A 23,008-nucleotide genomic window follows, 5' to 3' on the forward strand; every position below is an offset into this window, starting at 1 on the left:
ATCATTGACATCTGATTTCAGTACCATTCTAACTTCTATCGCTCCGTTGTTGATGCCTAGAAAATCCACATGTGCATCATACTTTAAGTACAAGAAACTACAGATAAAAGGAAATTGAACAAAATCTGAAATAGCTGCTTAGTATGACAGTGACATCATACTCTAATAAATACTTCATGGGCACCATTCTATTTTTCGACCTTAAATGGTTTTTGTTTACCTAGCTTTAAACAGCATCAGTATCCTGCTTGTGGCCTTTTCCTTTTAACAATGATAACAAAATCTTAAATCCTTTTATTTTAGCCTCTGCTCTTGTTTATGTTTGATTGACGATTTTTAACACATGATTAAGAGTATATCTTAAAAAATGTAAAACTAATTTTTTTATTGCAAATTGTAATATTTAATATTATTAATATATTAAATTATGTGATTTAAATAAAAATTCATTATAAATAATTTTTTTATTGTGGGGACTTAAACATACATTAAAAAAATCATTCAATTATGATTAAGGGTATATTCTGGTGAAGTTATGCTTTCTTAGATGAAAATGTAAGTGCTTGAGAAAAATTCCAATTATAAATCTATTCAACGACAGCTCAGTAGAGATAAGCAAAGAAAATGATGAGCAAGATTCCACCAAATTAGGATTATAAAACTATAAAAGTAGAAATATCAGACAACCACTAAATCATATGGGTTAACAAAAACCCATGCCAATGCCATTCCATAAAAAGGATGTGGTTTTGTTTTAAAGATTGCGTTTACACACTTTAATATTTACGTTACATCAATAATTGAACCATAATCTCAATTCTTATTGAGCTTTCAACTTTTGGTCTCAACGTCAATACCTAAACGCCCTTTCCATTTCTTTGTACGTCATATTCAACTTTTCATTCAATATTTATATGTATGGTTTTAAATAATTAATCAACCGCTTATGTAAGCTTCTCTGTATCTGTAGTGGTATTGTATGGTAGGTGGTCATTTTGATACCTTTGAATTTGAGGGGGGTATTAATATTTTTTATTTAAATCAATAAAACTAGTTATGCATATGTTAAAATCACATCATAAATTAAATAAAATGAATTTTGATGATATTGTAAATTTTATATTTTCAAGAGGATCATATGAGTTGTATTTTCAAAAATTAATATTAAACTGGATCTATTAAGTTGCACGGTAAAATAAATAAAAATTAATGTTAAATCATATTTCAAAATTTTAATAGAGAAAATATTATTATAAAAACATAAGATAAATATATTGTAATGAGAAATAATTAATATATAAAACTACTGAAAGGATGTTCAAACTTAACACGTGTTGCTTAATGAGTCTTAGTTGCCACTTTGCTGTGATTTAGAACAAAAAATAATTAATATACAAAAAGATATATCATTGAGATAAAGTATAAGAATATAAATTTTTATAAATATTTAATTACAAAAGATAAAATATATTTAATAGGAAAAATATTTGAAAGATAAGCAAGAAAATATAGCAAAGCTCTAATAAATTATATCTAAAAAGTTTTCTTTGGTAACATTTCTTTCAAGCTTGACACAAACATGAGATCATTTATAACTACTTCAACTCAGGAAGGTAACATTTAGAAAAAGTGAAGCAAAACTAACAATCCTTATTTTCTATATGCTGGGGGTTATTATATTGGGTTGTCACTAGTTTTATGATGGTGATGTACGTTCTATAAAAAAGCCCAAGAAAGCTGATGAATCCAGCAGGCCCCTTGACCAAAAACCAAACTAAGAAGCCCAATATCTCCGATTCGATTAAGTTTTGAAAGAGATATAATTGGAGCAAGGAAATAAAATAAGAAAAGATGTATTGCACAGTTGCCCCTTTGTCTTCCAAAATTTAGCTATAAGCTATGATCTAAAATCTTGAACTTTAGGAAGCATTGGAAGAGTATTGTTTTGGCAGTGCGTGACCAAAACAGACATAAAAACATTTAAGACACACGCACAGATCTACGCCCTTCTATCGCACCTTTGCTTCTTCCGTTTCTCAGATCTCTTTCTTTTCCCTCCTTCATTTATTCTTCTACGCCATCCAATTCCCCACAACACACGAGGATCTCTTTTCGATTTTGGATGATCTCGATTCACCTGCATTTCGATTCCCAATTCCACACCCTCCGTGATCTGTGGCGGTGCTCAGCGTGCGTCGCCGTTGAATAATTTGTTGCAAATTGAGAGTGAGAGGAAATGGCTGGTGGTGCAGCCGGAGGTTTCGTCACTCGAGCATTCGATTCTATGCTCAAGGAGTGCTCTGGCAAGAAGTATCCTGAACTTCAGAAAGCTGTTCAGAATTATACTGGTCTCAACCCTAGATCCCTATTTCCACTCCTTCCTTCGCTATCTTGTGCTTTTATTTTTTTATTTGTTCTTTTTTTCGGTTTAGGTTAGACAATTATGCTCTGTAATGTGGGATTGGTGGCATTGATCCTTTTAGTTCGTCTAGTTATGATGCTACTTTTAATCTCGTTGATTATTTAGTTACGTTTTATGCTCTAATCGTTCAGATATCACGAAAGAGGCTAACCAGAAAAAGCAGAGTGAGGTTAATCAAGCTGCACCCTTAGCTGAATCTGGGAGGTAAAATGTTTTGAAATGAGATGTGTTTTGAATTTTTGTAATTGAAGGTCTTTTAAGTTTGGTGTTGGCAAATGAATAATGAATGTAGTTATTATCTGGTGGAAGGGAGATCGTGCTTTCTGTTGATGGACCCGGATCCTTGTAATTTTAACATTCAAATTATATTGATTTTTACTAGTGCAAATGAAACCGAAGACGGAGCAGCAACTAGAACAGAAACAGATCAGTCACCCCCTAAGAGTGGAAATATTAATATTGTCTTGGCTAATGCTGGGCAAACACTTGAAGGAGCTGATGCAGAACTTGTTTTAAATCCTCTTCGTCTTGCATTTGAGACTAAGAACTTGAAAATCCTTGAACCTGCTTTAGATTGTCTTCATGTATGTGCATACTTTCTTGCCTCTGTGGAAAAAGCTATTCAACCAGTTGTTATATTTCTTGTTCATACTAAATTTGTGAGAGCTTACAGTTAATTACTGTTAATACAGAAACTTATTGCGTATGACCATCTGGAGGGGGATCCTGGGTTAGAGGGTGGTAAAAATGTCCCATTGTTTACAGACATTCTAAATATGGTTTGCAGTTGTGTTGACAATTCATCACCTGATAGGTATGTAAATTACTACACATATTTTATGCTTACTAGATATATATTTCCTGTTATACCTATTCATTTTTAAGAATCAACATGCAGTACCATTCTCCAAGTGCTGAAGGTACTTCTTACTGCCGTGGCTTCTACAAAATTCAGAGGTGTGTTTATTGTGATAGAAATGAATCCATTCTTTTCTTATGTATGTCTGCTGAAAACATGTCGTGTCACAGTCATAAAATTTGTAATCATGTAATATAAATTTTTATACTAGGTATCTTGCAAATTCTATTGTCTGTGGTAAATCAACAAATTTTGTGCACATGTAACTTAAATGATTAATGTGATGTATTGATAAGACCTGATATTATTATGGTAAAAAGAAGAGACAACCAGGGAAGAACCCTTAATAGAAAATGACAACATGCCAATATCAGAAGAAAAAAACTCCCAGTGATGATAGTCACTCCCCCAATTTTCCCAAAAGCTCTCCTATCTCCCTTTCCATGCTCCCTGCACCTATATTTTAACAGATTCAAGTATCCCTCTCCCCACTTTCTTTCTGCCACGTGTACGAATTAGTTACAATTCTCTCTATTCCCCCTTTTACCCCTTCTCCTATAGGTATGCTTTAAGGGCCCAAGTTGCCTTGGCCCATCATGTATATATAAAGCTTAGAAGGAAATTTTAGCAAAAGGAGCTTAATTTACATGTAATTCCATTCTGTTGATGAGAATTTTCACTTATTTGATGACCATAGCAGAGTTAGTTGGAAAACATTGGTAATGAACCCCTCCCCTCAAAAAAAAAAAAAAACAGTAAAAGAGGAGGTTCAGCATAATCTTATTTTTACATGTAATCTATCTCAAGGACTAATGTACTTTGGTTTGGCTGGATTTTTATTCAAGGGGGAAATAGTAGTGCAGTTTTCCTTTTCTGTAATTTTTATGTTGTAGAACTGTTTTTATCTCTGAAAAAGTCATAAGGCTATTTGTCTAGAATTTGGCCATTAATTCAGTTTTGATCTGTTAAAAAAAAGGCACTTGAAAAGACCAATAAATAACAATGATTGGCCGTCAATGCAACTCATGCTAGTTCTTGGAAGTATATCTTTCAGGGATTCACTTCCTTTAGACCACTGATTTATCTATGTATAGAAGACGTTTGTTGCATTGGGTTGGGAAGGGTGTTTGGCAGGTAGTGTCTCTTTTCTAGAGGCATTTACCTTCCCTTTACCATTGGTTCTTGTGATATGAACTGGGGTTTATAGTTGCAATTGAAGATTGGCAATAGTTATTATGATGTTATGTTACATGTGCCTATGTTGCACAACAATTCTTGATGGGTTGACTTTTTTGTATGATGAGCTTGGGTAATTTAATGAGCTAGGCCCCCTTTTACCCGTACTAACTTCAGGATTCTATTGCTTGCCTCCAGGTTTTTGACTTGATTCTCTTCATTTTATTGTAGCTCTTTTTATCAAATTCAAATATAATGAGATGAAAAGTTGAAACTTGGAAGTGCTCCAGTTAAGTTTGATTGGAAAACACTTTATGCTAAACTATTTTGTGAAGGAGAAAAAAATTCATTAACAGAAAAGACAAAATTACTAATACGTTCTTGCTTTCTTTCATGCACTATAGAAGCATGTACAGATTGATACTTAGACCAACGGTTGTGTGCAAATTCATTACACTGTACTACATACATTTGGTGTGCTGTCCTTTTCACTATGTCAGCTTAATCATTTATATTGGTGCTGTGGTTGGAAACCACCTTTTGCTACCAGAAGATGTTTATAGTATTCTAAGATGCTTTGTGATGCTTTTCCTCTTTGTTTTTAATTTATTTATTTATATCTTTCTTTCTTTCTTCCTTTTGTGTGATTTTTGAATCCTTATTTATGTTTTTCAGTACATGGCGAGCCTTTGCTGGGAGTTATCAGAGTATGCTACAACATTGCTCTGAATAGGTATTAATCATTTCTATTCTGTCTTCAAGGTTTGTTATTATTAATCTCTAGTACTGAGATTCAATGTTTTGGATCTGTAGCAAGAGTCCTATAAACCAAGCAACATCAAAGGCTATGCTGACACAGATGATCAGCATTGTTTTCAGGAGAATGGAAATTGATCCGGTGGGGCATCTAAAATTCCTTTGTATTAAGTGTATTTGGCTTATGGCTTTTGTTGTAATTTTTTTGGTAATGGCTATCATACTTTCCAGGTTGAAGCTTCACCTGGTTCTGGTGGACCTACAATTACAAAGGCAGCTTCAGCAGAGAATTTAAACACAAAATCTGATGAATCTTCCATGGGAGACTCAAACGATAAAGAAATGACTTTAGGTGATGCACTTAGTCACGCCAAGGATGCATCTCCAACATCCCTTGAGGAACTTCAAAATCTTGCTGGGGGTGCTGATATCAAGGTAAATCAATTGTACAGTTATGTAATGAACCTATTATAGCATGCCCATATTATGACAAGATTGTGTTGTCTTCTGTAGGGCTTAGAAGCAGTACTAGACAAAGCTGTGCATACTGAAGATGGTAAAAAGATAACACGGTATGAAATATGACTATGATTTAGTACTTTGTGATATCCAATGTATGTTTTACTCAGAATTGTTGCTCAAATATTAATCTTCTGTCAAGTGGGATTGATTTGGAAAGCATGAGTATAGTACAACGTGATGCCTTGCTGGTGTTCCGCACTCTTTGCAAGGTCGGTTCTCTCACTTTAAAAATAGCATTATAGTTATTATCTTGTGAACGTTACCTACACTTCCTACTTTAACTTTGACAGATGGGTATGAAAGAAGATAGTGACGAAGTAACAACCAAGACTAGGATATTGTCTCTTGAGCTTCTTCAGGTTATACAGTGCTTTCAGCTTCTATTACTTGTCAATTAATAGGTGCTGGATAATACACTGGAATATTATGTTACTTGTAGTCATGCAGAAGTAATTATTTGGTTTTATTAATTATGGGCCAACTTGCCAGTGCTTGGTCCATTTTATTTTATGTAGCAGACTTGGTGTTGTTTAATGATGTTCCCCTTGGTTGAGATCTAGGATAGTACACAGTTGTAAGTTAGAAGCCAAGCTGACCACCCAAATAACTGTGCCAACTGACAACTAATTATCTGACAGATTAACTACTGAATAAAACCTAAGAGTAACTTGCTCATTGTTCTCATACACAGTAACACAAGGCAATGAAATTTATAATATTATTTTGATGTGTTATTTGTATTTAATACAGAGCTTTATGGAAGGATGGCATCATATTGTCCTTGTATCATTAAACATCCCATGATTCCCATATTTCTATTTTTTCCTTTATTACAAAACTGTAAAAAAGTTGTAGTAGATACTAGTCTACATAAGTAGTGTTATACTGTTGTAAACTTGGTGACCAAGTATATGACATTCACAAATTGAAGTGATTTGTTGTAAAGAATTGCTATCTGCTGGCATATGGTTATAGAGAGTGTAAATGTTTGTACAAAGAAAGTCGCTAGAGGTACTAGCATAGTAGTCAATAGCAGCCGTTATAGCAGAGGAGCAAAACAGAGTAGCAGGTCGCTGGTATAAGGAGCTTGTAGCATCGTGTTTTAGGGGAGCGAACATCATGCTGTGCATGGCAGCCAAATTGGGGGAGAATCGCAGCCATAGTGGCCGCTATTTCATCCCTGGCCAAAACCTGACTTTGTCCTCTCTTTCTTAACGTTGGACGACTTTAAATAGGGATAATTTTGGGATTTTTCCCCCCTTTTACATTTCTGATATCTTCTTCCTCGCAAATCCTAAGTTTTCATTTTAATCTTAGTTCTCTCTGATTCATTCTTCCCCATCTTCTTTCTGTGTGACATTCTCTTGCTTCCATTGTCCATCTTTGGCGAAGCTTCCAACATGACTCAAACGTTTTCCAATCATCTTCATCTTCAGTGTCTTCAACTCCGGCTAAGCTTACGACGTGATCCAGACATTTCTGGTCATCTTCATCTCTAAGAAACATCTAACAAACTTGCACATTTTCTAGTGACTGACTAATTCTCTATTTTCTTATTTCCTTATTTATTTTTATTTCCTTCTTTGTTTTCTATTTCTTTCTCTGTATTAGATTTCCTGCTCTGTTTTGATATTACTTTTATATTAGGTATAATACTTAGAACTTCAGAATAACTATCATCCTGCCATGCTGCTATAGTGTTTTTGAGGTCGGCCGCTCGCGCCATCCAGGATTGAATACTATGGTACTAGTGAGGAAAATAGATAATATAACTTTTAATCTAGCAAAAGATGCTAGAGGGAGACCTAGAAGAATTTTAAAAGAAATTATTAAAAGAGATTTAGTGATTTATAATATTTATGACAATTTGTTTTTTTACTGAGCTTAATGACACCGTGTTATCTGTGTAGCTGATCTCACATGGTGGAATAAGGCTTAGTTATTTTTGTTTAAAAATTTATAAGAAAGCTTCCATGGGAATGAATCCTACTAAGCAAACACAGAAACATTCCTTCGAGAGAAAATACAAAAGGAAAAGTTAAGAATAGAAGAGATGACCTCAATTATTCAGCAGAGTCAAGGTATTTAAAAGCTTTGAAAAAAGATTTCATTGTACTTGCTACTGCTATTGCACTGTTGGTTCAAGATATGACTTATTGAACAGCAATAAGATGACACAACTCATTTCATATTGCAGATTAATATGATTTTCATTTATGCTCGTTACTATTTATAAGGCTAGTCTATAGCATTGAGTGGGAGTAGATAGGGGCAAGACTGATGTATAAAACATTCCATCCTTGTACTTCCACATTTGATATTCATGCTTCGCATTTTTTAACAGTTATTATTTTGACTGTTCACAGTTACATGTCATGTTATTTTTCAGGGTTTGTTGGAGGGAGTTAGCCACTCGTTTACAAAGAACTTCCATTTTATTGATTCAGTGAAGGCATATCTTTCCTATGCATTGTTACGAGCTTCAGTTTCACAATCCCCTGTCATATTTCAGGTTTTAGTGAACCGCATTATCTGTATTTGCGTAGAGGATCTATGTGTAAATTTTAAGATATCAATATTCTTTCTTGGCAGTATGCAACTGGAATATTCTTGGTGCTATTATTGCGCTTCAGGGAGAGTCTCAAAGTATGAATCTAATTCCACAGATTTTACAGAAGCTTCTCAGCTGAGTAATAATGTTAATTTGATATGTCTCATTTGTTTTTACACTATTTTGTTTCCAGGGTGAAATAGGCATCTTCTTTCCGTTAATTGTTCTTAGACCACTGGATGCTTTAGAATTTCCTGTCAACCAAAAACTCAGTGTTCTTCGGTATAATGTTCTTCCTGGTTGATTAAAAACTTGCTTGTATTATGTCTATAAACTTTTATTTTTGGTGAATCTCTGTGATTATTTGTTTGTCATTCCTTTTCCTTATCATTAATTGGGTTTAGTGTGGGTTTGCAGGATGTTAGAGAAAGTATGTAAGGATCCACAGATGCTTGTGGACATTTTTGTGAATTATGATTGTGATCTTGAGGCGCCAAACTTGTTTGAACGAATGGTATAATCTTTCAGAGTGATCTTTACAGCATTATTTATGGCACTTAAATCAATTATGTTCTCTTTGGTAGAAGTTACATCTTTGTTATCTTCCAATTTAATGAGTAGGTTACTACTCTGTCCAAAATAGCTCAAGGGACTCAAAATACCGAACCAAATTCAGTGGCTGTTTCTCAAACAGCTTCAATTAAAGGTTCATCACTTCAAGTAAGTTTAGTTGTTCCCTTTTCATTGAAAATCAGCAATTCGTTGAATGGCTGTTTTTTTTATATAGTTGATTATTGATCCCATTCTTTTTACCTTTCCAGGGTCTCGTGAATGTGCTAAAATCACTGGTTGATTGGGAGCAATCACATAGGGAATTGGAAAAGTTAAAGAATAGTAAGCAAGAAGGGGTTTCAGCTGAAGATTCTATTGAAATAAGATCCAGGGAAGATGTAACCAGTGATTTTGAGAGGGCTAAAGCTCATAAATCCACATTGGAGGCTGCCATTGCTGAGGTATTGACCATGATTTCTTTAAACTTCTTAACAGGGATGGGTAATTTGTCTTGACCTTGCATTCCATAATGATCAAGCTATAGCTGGGGGCTGACTTGTGGTTTTAATAATCTTTTAGTTCAACAGAAAACCAATGAAGGGGCTGGAGTATCTAGTATCGAATAAGTTGGTGGAAAACACACCTGCTTCAGTTGCTCAATTTTTGAAAAACACTCCAAATTTGGATAAGGTTGTGACTTTTGTCTAATATAATTTAGTTTTTGATCTACCATTGCACCCAAGATTGGTCTGGAATGTTTAACTTTGTGTTGCTTTCAGGCTACAGTTGGTGACTATTTAGGTCAACATGAAGAGTTTCCCCTTGCTGTGATGCATGCTTATGTAGATTCCATGAAATTTTCTGGAATGAAATTTGATACTGCAATCAGGGAGTTTCTTAAAGGCTTCCGACTTCCCGGGGAAGCTCAAAAAATAGATCGAATCATGGAAAAGTTTGCAGAAAGGTAATGGCTTTTTTGTACATGCAAGCTGTCCTCATTTCCCCTTGCCTAGGTGGTGATTAGTTGTCTGTCTGTAGAACTATGGCTGGCCAAATAGATATATTCATTTATGCATCTGTGTTGGAATCTCCTTTAATGCTGAATTTTGATGGATTATGTGCACAACAATTATGCTCTCATCATTCTTGCTTTTAAGAGTTTTAAGTTCTATCTTTTGATATAATTGGTTTAATCATTGCCCAAGTCAGTTATTAATTTCACTTGAACCTAGTGGGTAGAAAAGAAAACTTTGACTGTCCCAATTATTCCTCTTCATGTGGGCTGAGATTAAGATGTCTCAGGGTGTTCTGTAAGGTGTCAAATCTTGCTTGGTTGTGGGGTCATAATGATTAATTTTGATTGGTTCAACACTGTTATATACATACAATATCTAGTTGTCTACTTATGTTTTACATTTCAGGGGCACAGTACGTTATACCTGTGCTGAAAATTTATATCTTTTGTACTAATAACAATGTTTTTTGTGCATGTTGTCTATGGCAGATACTGTGCAGACAATCCGGGCCTTTTTAAAAATGCAGATACAGCATATGTTCTAGCTTATGCTGTTATTATGTTAAATACTGATGCTCATAACCCAATGGTGTGGCCTAAGATGTCAAAGTCAGATTTTGTTCGCATGAATGCTAGGGATGATCCAGATGAATGTGCTTCTAGAGATCTACTGGAAGAGATCTACGATTCCATTGTCAAGGAGGAGATTAAAATGAAAGATGATGCATCTTTAATTGGAAAAAGCAGCAGGCATAAGCCAGAAGGTGAAGAAGGACGCCTTGTCAGTATTCTTAACCTGGCACTGCCCAAAAGAAAGTCATCTGGAGATGCCAAATCTGAAAGTGAGGCCATCATTAAGAAAACACAAGCTATATTCAGGAATAAAGGGGTGAAAAGAGGAGTTTTCTACACTGCTCAGCAGATTGAACTTGTAAGGCCCATGGTAGAGGCCGTTGGGTGGCCTTTGCTTGCTACATTCTCTGTAACTATGGAGGAAGGTGATAATAAGCCTCGTGTTGTTCTGTTGATGGAGGGATTTAAAGCTGGCATACATATTACTTATGTGCTTGGAATGGATACCATGCGATATGCTTTTTTAACATCTCTGGTCAGGTATCATATTTTCCTGTATCCAACTGTCATCCCACATCTCCGTAAAATAATCTGTCACTTTGACTGTTATAAGTTATTTGCTTTTTTTCTTATCTTGACATGCTAGGGTGGTAGCATGCTTTGTGCATGAGAATACAACTTTGATGTTTGGTACAGTTGACTATGTTCATTTAGTTTCTTTGTTGACACCTCAGGTTTACTTTCTTGCATGCCCCCAAGGAAATGCGTAGTAAAAATGTGGAAGCTTTGCGAACACTGTTAGTTCTTTGTGACTCAGACATGAATGCCCTTCAAGACACATGGAATGCAGTTTTGGAATGTGTTTCTCGCCTTGAATTTATAACAACAACTCCTGCTGTTACTGCCACTGTCATGCATGGATCAAACCAAATCTCCAGGGATGCTGTTGTTCAGTCTCTGAGAGAATTAGCTGGGAAACCTGCTGAACAAGTTTTCATGAATAGTGTTAAACTACCTAGTGATTCAGTTGTGGAATTCTTCACTGCTCTCTGTGGTGTATCAGCTGAAGAGCTTAAACAAACTCCAGCTCGTGTTTTCAGCCTGCAAAAGCTTGTTGAAATTAGCTATTACAACATGGCTCGCATACGTATGGTATATCTTTTATCAACTAAAATTGCTCATATTTGCTTCATCATTTTGATGTTTCATGCCTTATAAATTGCTTTTGGTAAGGTTTTCTGCTTTGTTTTTTCTCAAATGTATTTTTTTCCTAGAGGGAAAGCCATTTACATTGATTAATTGGATTAGTTTGTCCATATATGAGTGTTCATGAATGAGTTTTTTATACGGTGGAATGATTTGAAATGTGATTTTTCTTAAGCTGTGTTAACATTCACATCGACATTAATAAGCTGTTGTTTCATTCATAAATTACTGCACGATAATGTGTCCCCATCCCATGTAATAGTATAGTTTTTGGATACTTCTCTGAATGCATTTCTGAGCTCTAATTGCTATGTTTTTCAGGTCTGGGCTAGAATCTGGTCTGTTCTAGCAAATCACTTTATATCAGCAGGGAGTCATCATGATGAGAAAATTGCTATGTATGCCATAGATTCTCTAAGACAACTTGGTATGAAGTATTTGGAGCGTGATGAACTGGCCAATTTCTCTTTCCAAAATGATATTCTCAAACCATTTGTTGTTCTTATGCGGAATAGTGAAAGTGAATCCAAAAGGAGGCTAATTGTTGATTGCATTGTTCAGGTGCAGGGGGGCATAAATTTTGATTCTTTTTCCATTCGAACTTGATATCATTGCATAGATTTACTAAACTTCAGCTGGCACTGTTGCCTATTGCAGATGATAAAATCTAAGGTTGGAAGCATAAAGTCTGGGTGGCGTAGTGTATTTATGATTTTTACAGCTGCTGCAGATGACGAATTGGAAACAATTGTTGAGAGTGCATTTGAAAATGTTGAGCAGGGTAGGATTAATTTCTTTCTGTGTCATTGCAGTATACTATAGCATTTATGGTGTATCTAACACGGGGAAATTTTACAGTCATCTTAGAACACTTTGATCAAGTAGTGGGAGACTGTTTCATGGATTGCGTGAATTGTCTGATCAGATTCGCCAACAATAAAAGTTCACATCGTATTAGCTTGAAGGCTATTGCACTCCTGCGGATCTGTGAGGACCGTCTTGCAGAGGTTTGTTGGGTTATCAATTGGAAATTGCTTTTTTTGCATTTGATGATTATATACACATGCACACACACATATCATAACAAAATGAAATTGGACATATGTTTATATCAACATCCAGTAAGTTTGACCCACTACACTTGCCTGAGATCTATTTCTATAGTGTTATCTGTTCCCATATCTTTCCCTTCCTGAGTATATGATATCTCAAAATTCAGAGATGGTTCAATGTTGGAAGCTAAACTGTTTTATTATTATTTTTCCAAATGCTCAATCTTTTCATAAGATGAGACATTTGGGTTTAAAAAAATAAAAGCTCTGGCCTGATAATCTGATATTTATGGGAAAACTAAAGCGAGCTTTCAAGTTTTGCTCCTAATGTTGAGTTGTGTATGTTAAAATATATACATTGTTTCAGGATTTGGAAACTCAATTTGTTTTTTCCTGTCAATAATTGGCTCCTATCCTTACAGTAATACCCCTCTTTTAAGTGGTTTTATTTGTTTGTCTACTACTAAAGGGCCTTATTCCTGGAGGTGCTTTAATGCCTATTGATGCCAATCTGGATGCAACTTTGGATGTAACTGAGCATTATTGGTTCCCAATGCTAGCGGGTTTATCTGACCTAACATCAGATCAAAGACCAGAGGTCAGAAGTTGTGCTCTTGAAGTCTTGTTTGATTTGCTGAATGAAAGAGGTAGCAAGTTCTCTACATCATTTTGGGAGAGTATTTTCCATCGAGTTCTATTTCCAATTTTTGATCATGTGAGACATGCTGGAAAAGAAGGCTTTGTTTCTACTGATGATGATTGGTTTCGTGAAACAAGCATACATTCACTTCAACTGCTATGCAATCTTTTCAACACATTCTATAAGGTAAAGAACTAAAGCAGTATGGTTTTCTATTCTTGTAACTTTAACAAGTTTTAGTTTTTGCTTAAAAGAAGTTAGTGGACATGGTGTTACAGCTTTAATTGGAAAATTGCCTTTGTTGACTTTGTTAGTTTCTTTGATTAGTTGCATTTGTTATTTTAGCAAATTAATCATGAAATTTGGGGTACTCTGTTCAGTAGTTATCTGATTGCTGTTAAATTTTAAAAAGATTATTCATGAGGAATCTTGCTTCCAGGAGGTTTGTTTTATGTTGCCACCACTGCTGGGTCTGCTGTTAGATTGTGCCAAAAAGACAGATCAAACGGTGGTCTCAATATCTCTTGGTGCTTTGGTGCATCTCATTGAAGTTGGCGGACACCAATTCAGTGAGAGTGACTGGGACACGCTACTTAAAAGCATAAGGTGCGGTTTTTTTCCTATTTTCTGACAAAATCCATTGTAGTTATTCTAATATCAGCTGTAAAGCATTTGTTTAATTTTGATATCCAGAGATGCTTCATACACAACACAACCGCTAGAGCTGCTTAATGCGTTGAGTTTTGAAAATCTGAGAAACTACGGAAGCATTATTAGTGATTCTGAAGGCCACCCAGGTGACAGTGGTACCATGAGGTCTGTTGACAATGAGGTCGCGGGTGACCGTCAACTTGATGTCAACAGTAATGGGAAATTATCCCCACTGGCATCCTCAAATACAAATGGTGATGGAGTTGAAGACTCGGTGTCACAGACAAATGTAGATCATTCTGAAGGTTAGATTTTTTAAAAATTTTAGTTGTGTGTGGTGTTTAAGCATGGTCGTATCCTCAGTTGGATTAATGAGAAACAGTATCATTTATTAGATAGATTAATCTCACAAAAATTAGCTTATTGAACAAAATATTAAACAGTGAAATATCTCATTCAAAATCCCAACACCTCAAGGTAGCACTTTGAAACTACAATAAACTAAAAATGAAGTGTGGACTGGGCACTAATTGGAAGTGAAGAATAAATGAATTTGCTTGATGACATTAAGGAGTTGTTTATAATTGTAGGCCTTCCATCTCCATCAGGAAGAACACCCAAAGCTGCAGATGGAGGTCTCCAGCGGAGTCAAACCTTGGGTCAACGGATTATGGGAAATATGGAAAATCTTTTCCTTCGAAATCTTACTAAATCTAAAAGCCGCACATCAGATGCTTCTCAACCATCTACTCCGGTTAAGGTATCATTCTATCTGTAGTGGCAATGTAACATTTACTTTTGGATTATCATGTGAATACATCTCTTATTTTCCTCCATTTTAGGTTGCTGATGCTGTAGAGCCAGATACCAAGAATGAGGAGAGTCCTTTGCTGGTAACTGTCAGGGGAAAGTGCATTACACAGTTATTGCTTCTTGGTGCAATTGATGGTATTCAGGTTAGTATGCTTATTTATTTTCTTTGTTCAGATATCAGATTTTCAGGTTCCCCTAAATTTGTGCGTGTGTGAAAAAAGGTTGGTAGCATGAGAAGTTTTCAAGATTTTTGCATTTGAAGTAGATGTAAATTTTTGCTTGGCTTTGCTGCCAATTATTTGTTTGCTCAGGGTCTGTAAAGGACAAGGGGGAAAGGTTTCCCCCTTTTTCCTCCTCTCTCGTAAAAGTTCTTTGGAAACCATCAGTGCAGGGAAAAAGTGCCTCTTCACACTTCATATGTGAAGAAAAAAAGGGATAATGTAATTTGAAACCCCTATATTTCAATAGAATTGATAGTGCGGGAAGCTTTGTAACCCATCTGCTATCTGTAGCAAAACAAGTCTTGATGGGGAGTTTGATGATTAGATGAAATTTGTCTGTAAACTGGTTGCAATGGTCAATGTCAATAATGGAGAGGGAAAGTTCCATTATCTTCTTCCAATTATGTTTTTCTAATTATTTGCAGAAGAAATATTGGACAAAGTTAAAAGCACAACAGAAGATTGCTCTAATGGACATTTTGCTATCTTTGTTGGAGTTTGCCGCTTCATATAACTCATCATCCAATCTTAGAACTCGTATGCAGCAAATTCCTAATGAAAGGTAATAAAACTCAGAATCTAATTGTCTTAAAAATTTTTCTGGTAGAATTTCTTTACCATTGGAATGGAGGACTTTAAGCATCACTAAATTATTCTTGGACAGGCCACCAATAAATCTTCTTCGTCAGGAGTTAGCTGGTACTGGTATATATCTGGACATCTTACAAAAAGCAACTTATGGTTTTGAAACAAACAAAGAAAAAAGTCGAGAGTCTGATGGACTTCAAGATGCTGATTCTACAGCAGATAACGGCATGAGTGTTACTCAACTTTCTGATGCGGAAGAGAAATTTGAAAGGGTAGCTGAGGAGAAACTGGTGTCTTTCTATGACCAGGTGCTCAGGGAGGCATCTGATCTCCAGTCGAGTACTGGAGAAACCACTAACATGGATATTCATCGTGTCTTGGAACTGCGTGCTCCCATCATTGTTAAGGTTTGAAATTTATCCTCCATGACAGTACATGAAAGTTGACCTGCATTCCATTCAGTGTCATAGATCTGGCTGTCATATAGTTGATTAATGCATTGTAAATATTGCAGCTGAATTTCTAAATAAAACTTGCTATAAAAAAAGAAGATTTATTATTTGGCTGTGTTAATGGTTTTATGCTACTAGTAACCAGATTATGCCAACTTGTTAGAAGCGGTTTTAAGCTTTTATTGTTTATGAATAGCCTTAATATTATTCTGGTATGGCACTTTCTTATTTGTTGATTGCATTTGCATAGGGATTTTGGTTTAAATAAAAAATTATTCTAAGTCTTGTACTGTACAAGCTTTTATTGTTTATGAATAGCCTTAATATTATTGTGGTATGGCACTTTCTTATTTGTTGATTGCATTTGTATAGGGATTTTGGTATAAATAAAAAAATATTCTAAGTCTTGTACTGTACAAGCATAAACTCTTTCTAGCTGTGTGTCTGTCTCGATTTACATGTATCACCTTCATTAATCAATGATGTTCTGCCCATAGCTGTTTTAAGGGAGTTGTCATTTCATACATATAAAAAAATTGGTTGGATGTTCTACAGTCTTGGTTTTTTTGCTTTTTCATTTCAGGTTTGTTTTATTATTAATTTTTTTTTTCAAATGCTTTGGATACCTTACCTTCTAACTTATTTTCTTTTTCTAAAACAAAATCAATTGAAGGGGTACACGATTTTAGGTTTTATTTGCTTGCTTTTCAATCTAATTGGATGAATTTCATTGCAGCTTTTGTTTGTGTTCATACCTTTGTTAATGAACTTGTATTTATCAACCTTGCTCTTTCAGGTGCTTCAAAGTATGTGTTTTATGAGCAGTAAGATTTTCAGAAGACACTTGAGAGAATTCTATCCTTTGCTAACAAAACTTGTTTGCTGTGACCAGGTAATATCTTGTGTCTATAATTATTCAAGGTTGGCGGGTTGGCTTGTTAAGAAATGCCTCCTGCGATAAACTGATAATCCTTTTGTTTTGATCAGATGGATGTTCGGGGAGCACTTGGTGATTTATTTCAAGCACAACTGAAACCTCTTTTACCATAACTGTCTTATGTTAGGATTCTGAGGGCATTGCCGATATCAGTTTTAGCTGGCTTGGAAAGAAGAAATATTGTAGCATTTTTGTATTAATATTTTTTATGGAAGTTTTGTGCTGGTACTAACAGTTTTGTAGAAAGGCAATAGAAATGTAATTTTGGTTTCATTAGATCTCCCAATATTCGTTTGCACTTAATTTGTTTGTGCAGTATTTGGACAATAGGTGAAACTCTGATTGAGGTTTCGAATCAGTCTTTTGTTGTATGATAATAGATGTATACCACATGAAACCCTTATGTGTCTCTCCTGAGGGGGAATTTAACAAAAAAGAAAAAGAGAGTAGCAGTTATTCCTTCGTTCCCGTTCCCGTTCCTTTTCTTCACATGTTCAGATTTCAGTCCTTTAATTTGGATCTTACACCTTTACTGTTGAAGAGGTCTCTGGAGTGCAGGAACTGATTACCAATAATGAAAAAGAACTGAATTATGAATTATAGATAGACATGGCGATTTGATTTCTAATTGCCAATATTTGCAATTCTTTTTTTGCCTTGTAATGATTGTGTCAGGACGTATCATGTAAATTGAGTTGGAACTGGTTCTTGCTAACCAATAAACGCATATGTATGAAAAAGAAAAAAAAAAAGGCCCATGCCTGCCTTGGCACAACGAATATTTTACACTACTAGTAGCATTCGTTTCAATCTATTATTTTAGGTTTAATCATATTTTCAGTTTAATTATGTTTAAGAATACACAAGAATAATTTCTATATAGTGAATCAGAAACTATAAGATGTTATATATAGAATTTAATGTATGGGTAAAATTAAACATAAATATAAATTATCAAAATAATACAAAGAAATAACATAAAACTAAGCAGAAGTAAAATAGAAGTTAGAGGATCAGAATACTAATTTTATCTTTTTTCCTTCTTAAATTTTAATTTAAATATTCTGATATTTACAATGGATTTGAGATATGAAATATTTTTAAAAATTAAGAAGACAGAAATTTTATAAAATTTAAAAAGCTTTATGAAATGTGAGATTTGAAGAAGACAGAAATTTTATATTTCTTTTATGTAAAATTTGAAGCTTTAGATAACGATTATTGAAAAGAAGAATGTATAAAAGAAGTTAATAGATTTAATTTATGAAAATTTTAAATAAAAATAAGAATTTAAAAATTTTTGGTAACATAAAATTGAAGACAATTGTTTTTTTAAATAGTAGATAAACTTTGTTAACCTTAATAAGTGAGAATATGTCAAACTTAATTTAACTCAAATCTCGGCTAGATATGAATAATTTTTTAAAACTTGTACTCGAGTCAATTTAAGCTTGTAAAACTTTTAAATTTAAATACAAAAATCGATAATCAAAATTGTTTGTTTACTTTCACTTCAAATTCACAATATCCTAGTAACCTTTAAAACATTACGAAGGCATAGAAATAAATTTTACTTTATGTAAACATGAAATAGAACTTTATACAATAATACCATAATAATAATTATATGAATGTAATTAAAAATAAATCATATTAATTCAGTAAAACAAAACGTATTATTTAGTTTTAAATTTCATTGAAATGATATAATTATATGAGATTTTGTAAATTTTTTAATACCTCATGTTATTGAGTTAGTTTATGGACCAAATGAATCGAACCATACATGGCTACGTTTAACACCTTTACGGAGCTCAATATTAAACTCAAATTCAATCATATGATTTATGAACCAAGTTCAACGAGTTAAGTAATAAATCGAGTTTTGCTTAATTTTAAATTAGTTTTATTTATTATTAACTCTAATTTAATCTGAAAAGATTTAATAAATCAAAATAACACATAATTAAAAGTAACTGATAAAAAACTAATTAAGTCATAATTTTATTTACTGCTACTAAACTTGCACTTTTGTTCATTAATTTTAATTGATCATGCAAAAATTTAACATAAATTGCTTCATTTGGGATAGTATTAGGGAAGATATTCTGAAACCGACAGCGTTACTTGGCACATCGTTTACTGTTTCTGCAGATGCCAGTGGCTACTTCATTATTTATGGAATCAAGATGCTTTGCAACTCGTGTGTCTAATTGCATAATTATAAGTTTCTTGTAGCAAAAAGAAATCTATGAAACTTTCTATGTATAAGGAAAATCGACTCTATACTAAATATAAATTAAAATAAGCACGATATATAATAAGTAAATGACAAACGTAGAAATGGGGAAAATAACAAGTTCATTTGTTCTTGAGACGATCGAATACTTTTTTTTTTCTTTTTTTGCATCTTAAAATTTTGTTTCCTAGCTTGGTAATAATCATTAAAATGAAACTTGATTCTACCAAGATCCAAAGGCAATCCTAAACACATTAGGGAATAATTAAAATTGAAAATAAACTGGGGCTTACCCTTATAGCACTACTGCATTTTAACTTTTGGGGTTGTCTTTTAGTTTGATTCTACCTTTCTTTGCTAGATTGTTTTCCCTCTCCTACCACGTACGCATTTTCAAGAAAAAAAGGTTATGCTTGGTGTCATCCAACGGGTTTTGGAATCCAGTGCTTTGTTGAGTCTAAATGCAATTCTTTACGTAACTTTCTACTGAATAAAAGGACATCATTTTTTTTTTCCAATTCTATCTTCATATAGTGAGTGTTGGGACAGAGGGGAGTCCAAAACATAGGTAAGTCGAGGCACGAAAAAAGACAACATGGGGTCCCAACATTTTAGTACGTGCTTTTTGTTAGCACTTTGCATACTAAGCCAAGGTTTGGCAAAGGGTGCTCTTGGCTTTGCTTGCAATTGGGGTACGCAATCAACGCATCCCCTTCCACCACAAATACTTGTTAGACTCATGAAGGACAATGGATTCAACAAAGTGAAGCTCTTTGAGGCTGATCCTGGAGCTCTGAAGGCTCTTGGAAAATCTGGCATTCAGGTCATGGTTGGGATACCCAATGATCTCTTAGCATCCCTCGCTAGCAATGTCAATGCTGCAATTGCATGGGTTAACCAAAACGTGTCCTCCTACATATCCAAGGTTGGAGTCGATATAAGGTAATATATATGGTTACACTACCTCTTCCTCCCTTTTCTTTATTGTAACTTAATTACATTGCTACCATGTTATTTCTCTATTTCAGTTCTATTATTTGAATAGTTAAAATTGATATTGTATGCGATGCTGTATTTAATTATTTTTTATTTCTCAGTTACTTTTTATGTTTTCAGTATATATGTATCTCAAAAATATATCCAAAAAGTAATTAAAAATTGATGCTTTATATGATGTGATATTCCTATTTTTTTTAAAAATTATATTAAATATTTGTTATTAATATGGTTAAAATAAAAAAGAAATATTTTAGATAAAAATTACTTAAATTGGAATATTAATAAATATTTAGAATAACAATAAATACATTTAAATGTGATACTGTATATAATTATTTTAATCTTTCACTTACATGTTATATTCTTTTGTATACACACGTGTTAAAAAAGACATCTAAAAGGTAAGGAGGATAACTTTTTGTTGTCCGAAAGGTTGTTCAAGCACCATTTTACTTATTCAAATGCTTAATGTGCCATAAATTTAGAACTTTGTGTTTGAATAGTGGTTGCAAATTAATTGCATTTTAACAAGTGTTTGCCAAAAACAACATAGGTATGTTGCCGTGGGAAATGAAGCTTTTCTCAAAACATACAATGGTAGGTTTGTGAACTCAACATTTCCAGCCATCCAAAACATTCAAGCAGCCCTTATAAAAGCGGGCTTAGGCAGGCAAGTGAAGGTGACCACACCTCTAAATGCTGATGTGTACCAAAGTGATAGTGGTCTTCCATCAGGAGGAAACTTCAGGCCTGATATTCATGCCCAAATGATCTCCATAATAAAGTTTCTTAGCCAAAATGGTGGCCCTCTAACCTTTAACATCTACCCATTCCTCAGCATGGATGCTGATCCCAACTTCCCAAAAGAGTTTGCATTTTTTGATGGCTCTGCTGCCCCTCTAGTTGATGGTTCCATAACATACACCAATGTCTTTGATGCCAACTTTGACACCCTCATTTCAGCTCTTGAAAAGAATGGCTTTGGCCAAATGCCTGTAATAATTGGAGAGGTTGGATGGCCAACAGATGGAACTGCCAATGCCAACATAAAGAATGCTCAAAGGTTCAACCAAGGCCTAATTGACCGCATAGTCAAAAGGCAAGGAAGTCCCAAACGATCCACTCCACCCGATATCTACGTATTTGGATTCATAGATGAGGATAAAAAGAGCATTGAACCAGGCCCTTTTGAGAGGCACTGGGGTTTTTTCAATTTTGATGGATCCATCAAGTACCCTTTAAATATGGGTGGAGGAAAATCATTAGTTGCTGCAAAAGGGGTGAGGTATTTGCCAAAGCAATGGTGTGTGATGTCATCTCAAGCAAATCCTCAAGACCCAGGTTATGCAGATAGCATAAGCAAAGCTTGCACATATGCTGATTGTACATCTCTCTCTCCTGGGGCATCTTGCAGTGGGTTAGACACAAAGGGCAATGCTTCATATGCATTTAACATGTACTATCAAGCCATGGATCAGCGCAAAGATGCATGTCAATTCAATGGTTTATCGATGATCACTAACATAAATCCTTCACCACCTCAAAGCACTTGCCAGTTTAAGATCATGATCGATCTAGGGAAGCATGAAAAGACGTCCACTTCTTTGGCTGCACCAAAATGGAACATAATAGACTCAATGGTCATGCTGGTATCAAGCTTCATGTTTACTCTCATGTTGTCGCTTTGTACTTAGTTTTATTTATGTTGCAAAGTTTCACAACTTCACGCCACCAATTTTATTTATTTATTTTTCTTTCTTTGGGTGTATTCTCACTTTCGAGTAGTTTTTCAATCTTATACATGATCAAATGAAATGAATAATTCTTCAAAGTGAACCTGCTATTATCTCAGTTTCTTTTTTCTTTCTGTTGGTATATACATGTGACTTCCACCGTCGGTAAAAGCAATCTTGTTGCAATCACTTTTTAGTATTGGTAAAATGAGCAATGGTTATTTTCACATGACATTCTCATAATAAATTTTACAATAAAATAAGAAAGAGAGAAAAAGTTATTATAAAAATTTTATGTGGGAATTATATTATTCTAATAAAAAAAATAATTATAGATCACTTTCGTAATAATTCTATGTAATATTTTTAAGGCAGAAGGTGCCTATGGCTGGCAAGTTATATATGACTGAGACTATAATTGAATTGAATAAATTTTAAAGGAAAAAATTGCTGAAATTTAACGTTTAAGAATAGTCCCACACTTGCTTTCTAAGAATTACTTTTCCATATCCTCCAATTCACCACGCATACATACAGTGTTAATGCATGTTTATTGTATTTTTAATTTCTTAAATTCTGAATTAACACCTTAAAAACATTGTTTCACGGGATAATATAAAGAGTTAAGATTTTAAAATAATGAATATGAATATCAAACTTTTTTTAACACTTAAATTTTATAAATACATTATATTATGTAATATTGTATTATTTTTAATAATATTCACATAAAAATTTATTATGTATCCTTAAATACATATTTAAATATTACAATTTTTATTTTGAGCAAAAATTATATTATAAAAATAATTTAAAAAGCATAAGATTTTTCCATCTTTAATTTAAATTCAAATATCTTTTATAAATATAATTAATTTTAGTTGCATCTTTATTTTTTGTACTTTACAATTTTCTTTACTTTTAGAACGCTGAATCCTAAAAAAAGCACAATCGTTGATCTACTTTCCGACGTGCATTCTCGAGCCCACCGCCTCCAACGGCACAATTACAAATCATTTGCACCCCTAAAGGAGCTATCAGAATAAACTAA

General features: G+C 34.0%; 2 protein-coding genes across 3 annotated transcripts; both read left to right on the top strand.

The window, feature by feature from the left end:
* The first annotated feature begins 1,854 nt into the window (after positions 1–1,854).
* LOC113874964 (brefeldin A-inhibited guanine nucleotide-exchange protein 5) lies at positions 1,855–19,189 on the top strand. 2 transcript variants are annotated; one of them, XM_027513306.1, is made up of 34 exons: positions 1,855–2,348; positions 2,554–2,626; positions 2,805–3,006; positions 3,115–3,236; positions 3,321–3,379; positions 4,596–4,655; positions 5,133–5,190; positions 5,271–5,355; positions 5,445–5,648; positions 5,727–5,785; positions 5,875–5,944; positions 6,026–6,094; positions 8,125–8,247; positions 8,328–8,381; positions 8,480–8,568; positions 8,704–8,800; positions 8,908–9,006; positions 9,108–9,299; positions 9,418–9,528; positions 9,618–9,802; positions 10,343–10,966; positions 11,161–11,578; positions 11,954–12,193; positions 12,290–12,413; positions 12,491–12,639; positions 13,154–13,510; positions 13,764–13,930; positions 14,018–14,280; positions 14,566–14,735; positions 14,818–14,931; positions 15,435–15,571; positions 15,674–16,004; positions 16,846–16,941; positions 17,037–19,189. In XM_027513306.1, exons 1-34 carry the CDS (start codon positions 2,237–2,239, stop codon positions 17,097–17,099), a joined length of 5,376 nt encoding a protein of 1,791 aa, XP_027369107.1. In that variant the 5' UTR covers positions 1,855–2,236; the 3' UTR covers positions 17,100–19,189. The 2 variants fall into 2 exon arrangements, with proteins under 2 accessions (XP_027369107.1, XP_027369108.1); XM_027513307.1 differs by lacking the exon at positions 4,596–4,655.
* A 631-nt stretch (positions 19,190–19,820) lies between these two features.
* LOC113874713 (glucan endo-1,3-beta-glucosidase 5-like) lies at positions 19,821–21,918 on the top strand. The gene is made up of 2 exons (XM_027512927.1): positions 19,821–20,167; positions 20,778–21,918. The coding sequence occupies exons 1-2, from the start codon at positions 19,821–19,823 to the stop codon at positions 21,916–21,918; spliced, it is 1,488 nt and encodes a 495-aa protein (XP_027368728.1).
* The last annotated feature ends 1,090 nt before the right edge of the window (positions 21,919–23,008 follow it).

This window comes from Abrus precatorius, unplaced genomic scaffold, assembly GCF_003935025.1.
Source record: "Abrus precatorius isolate BTA unplaced genomic scaffold, Abrus_2018 Scaffold8, whole genome shotgun sequence".
Taxonomy (NCBI): Eukaryota; Viridiplantae; Streptophyta; class Magnoliopsida; order Fabales; family Fabaceae; genus Abrus; species Abrus precatorius.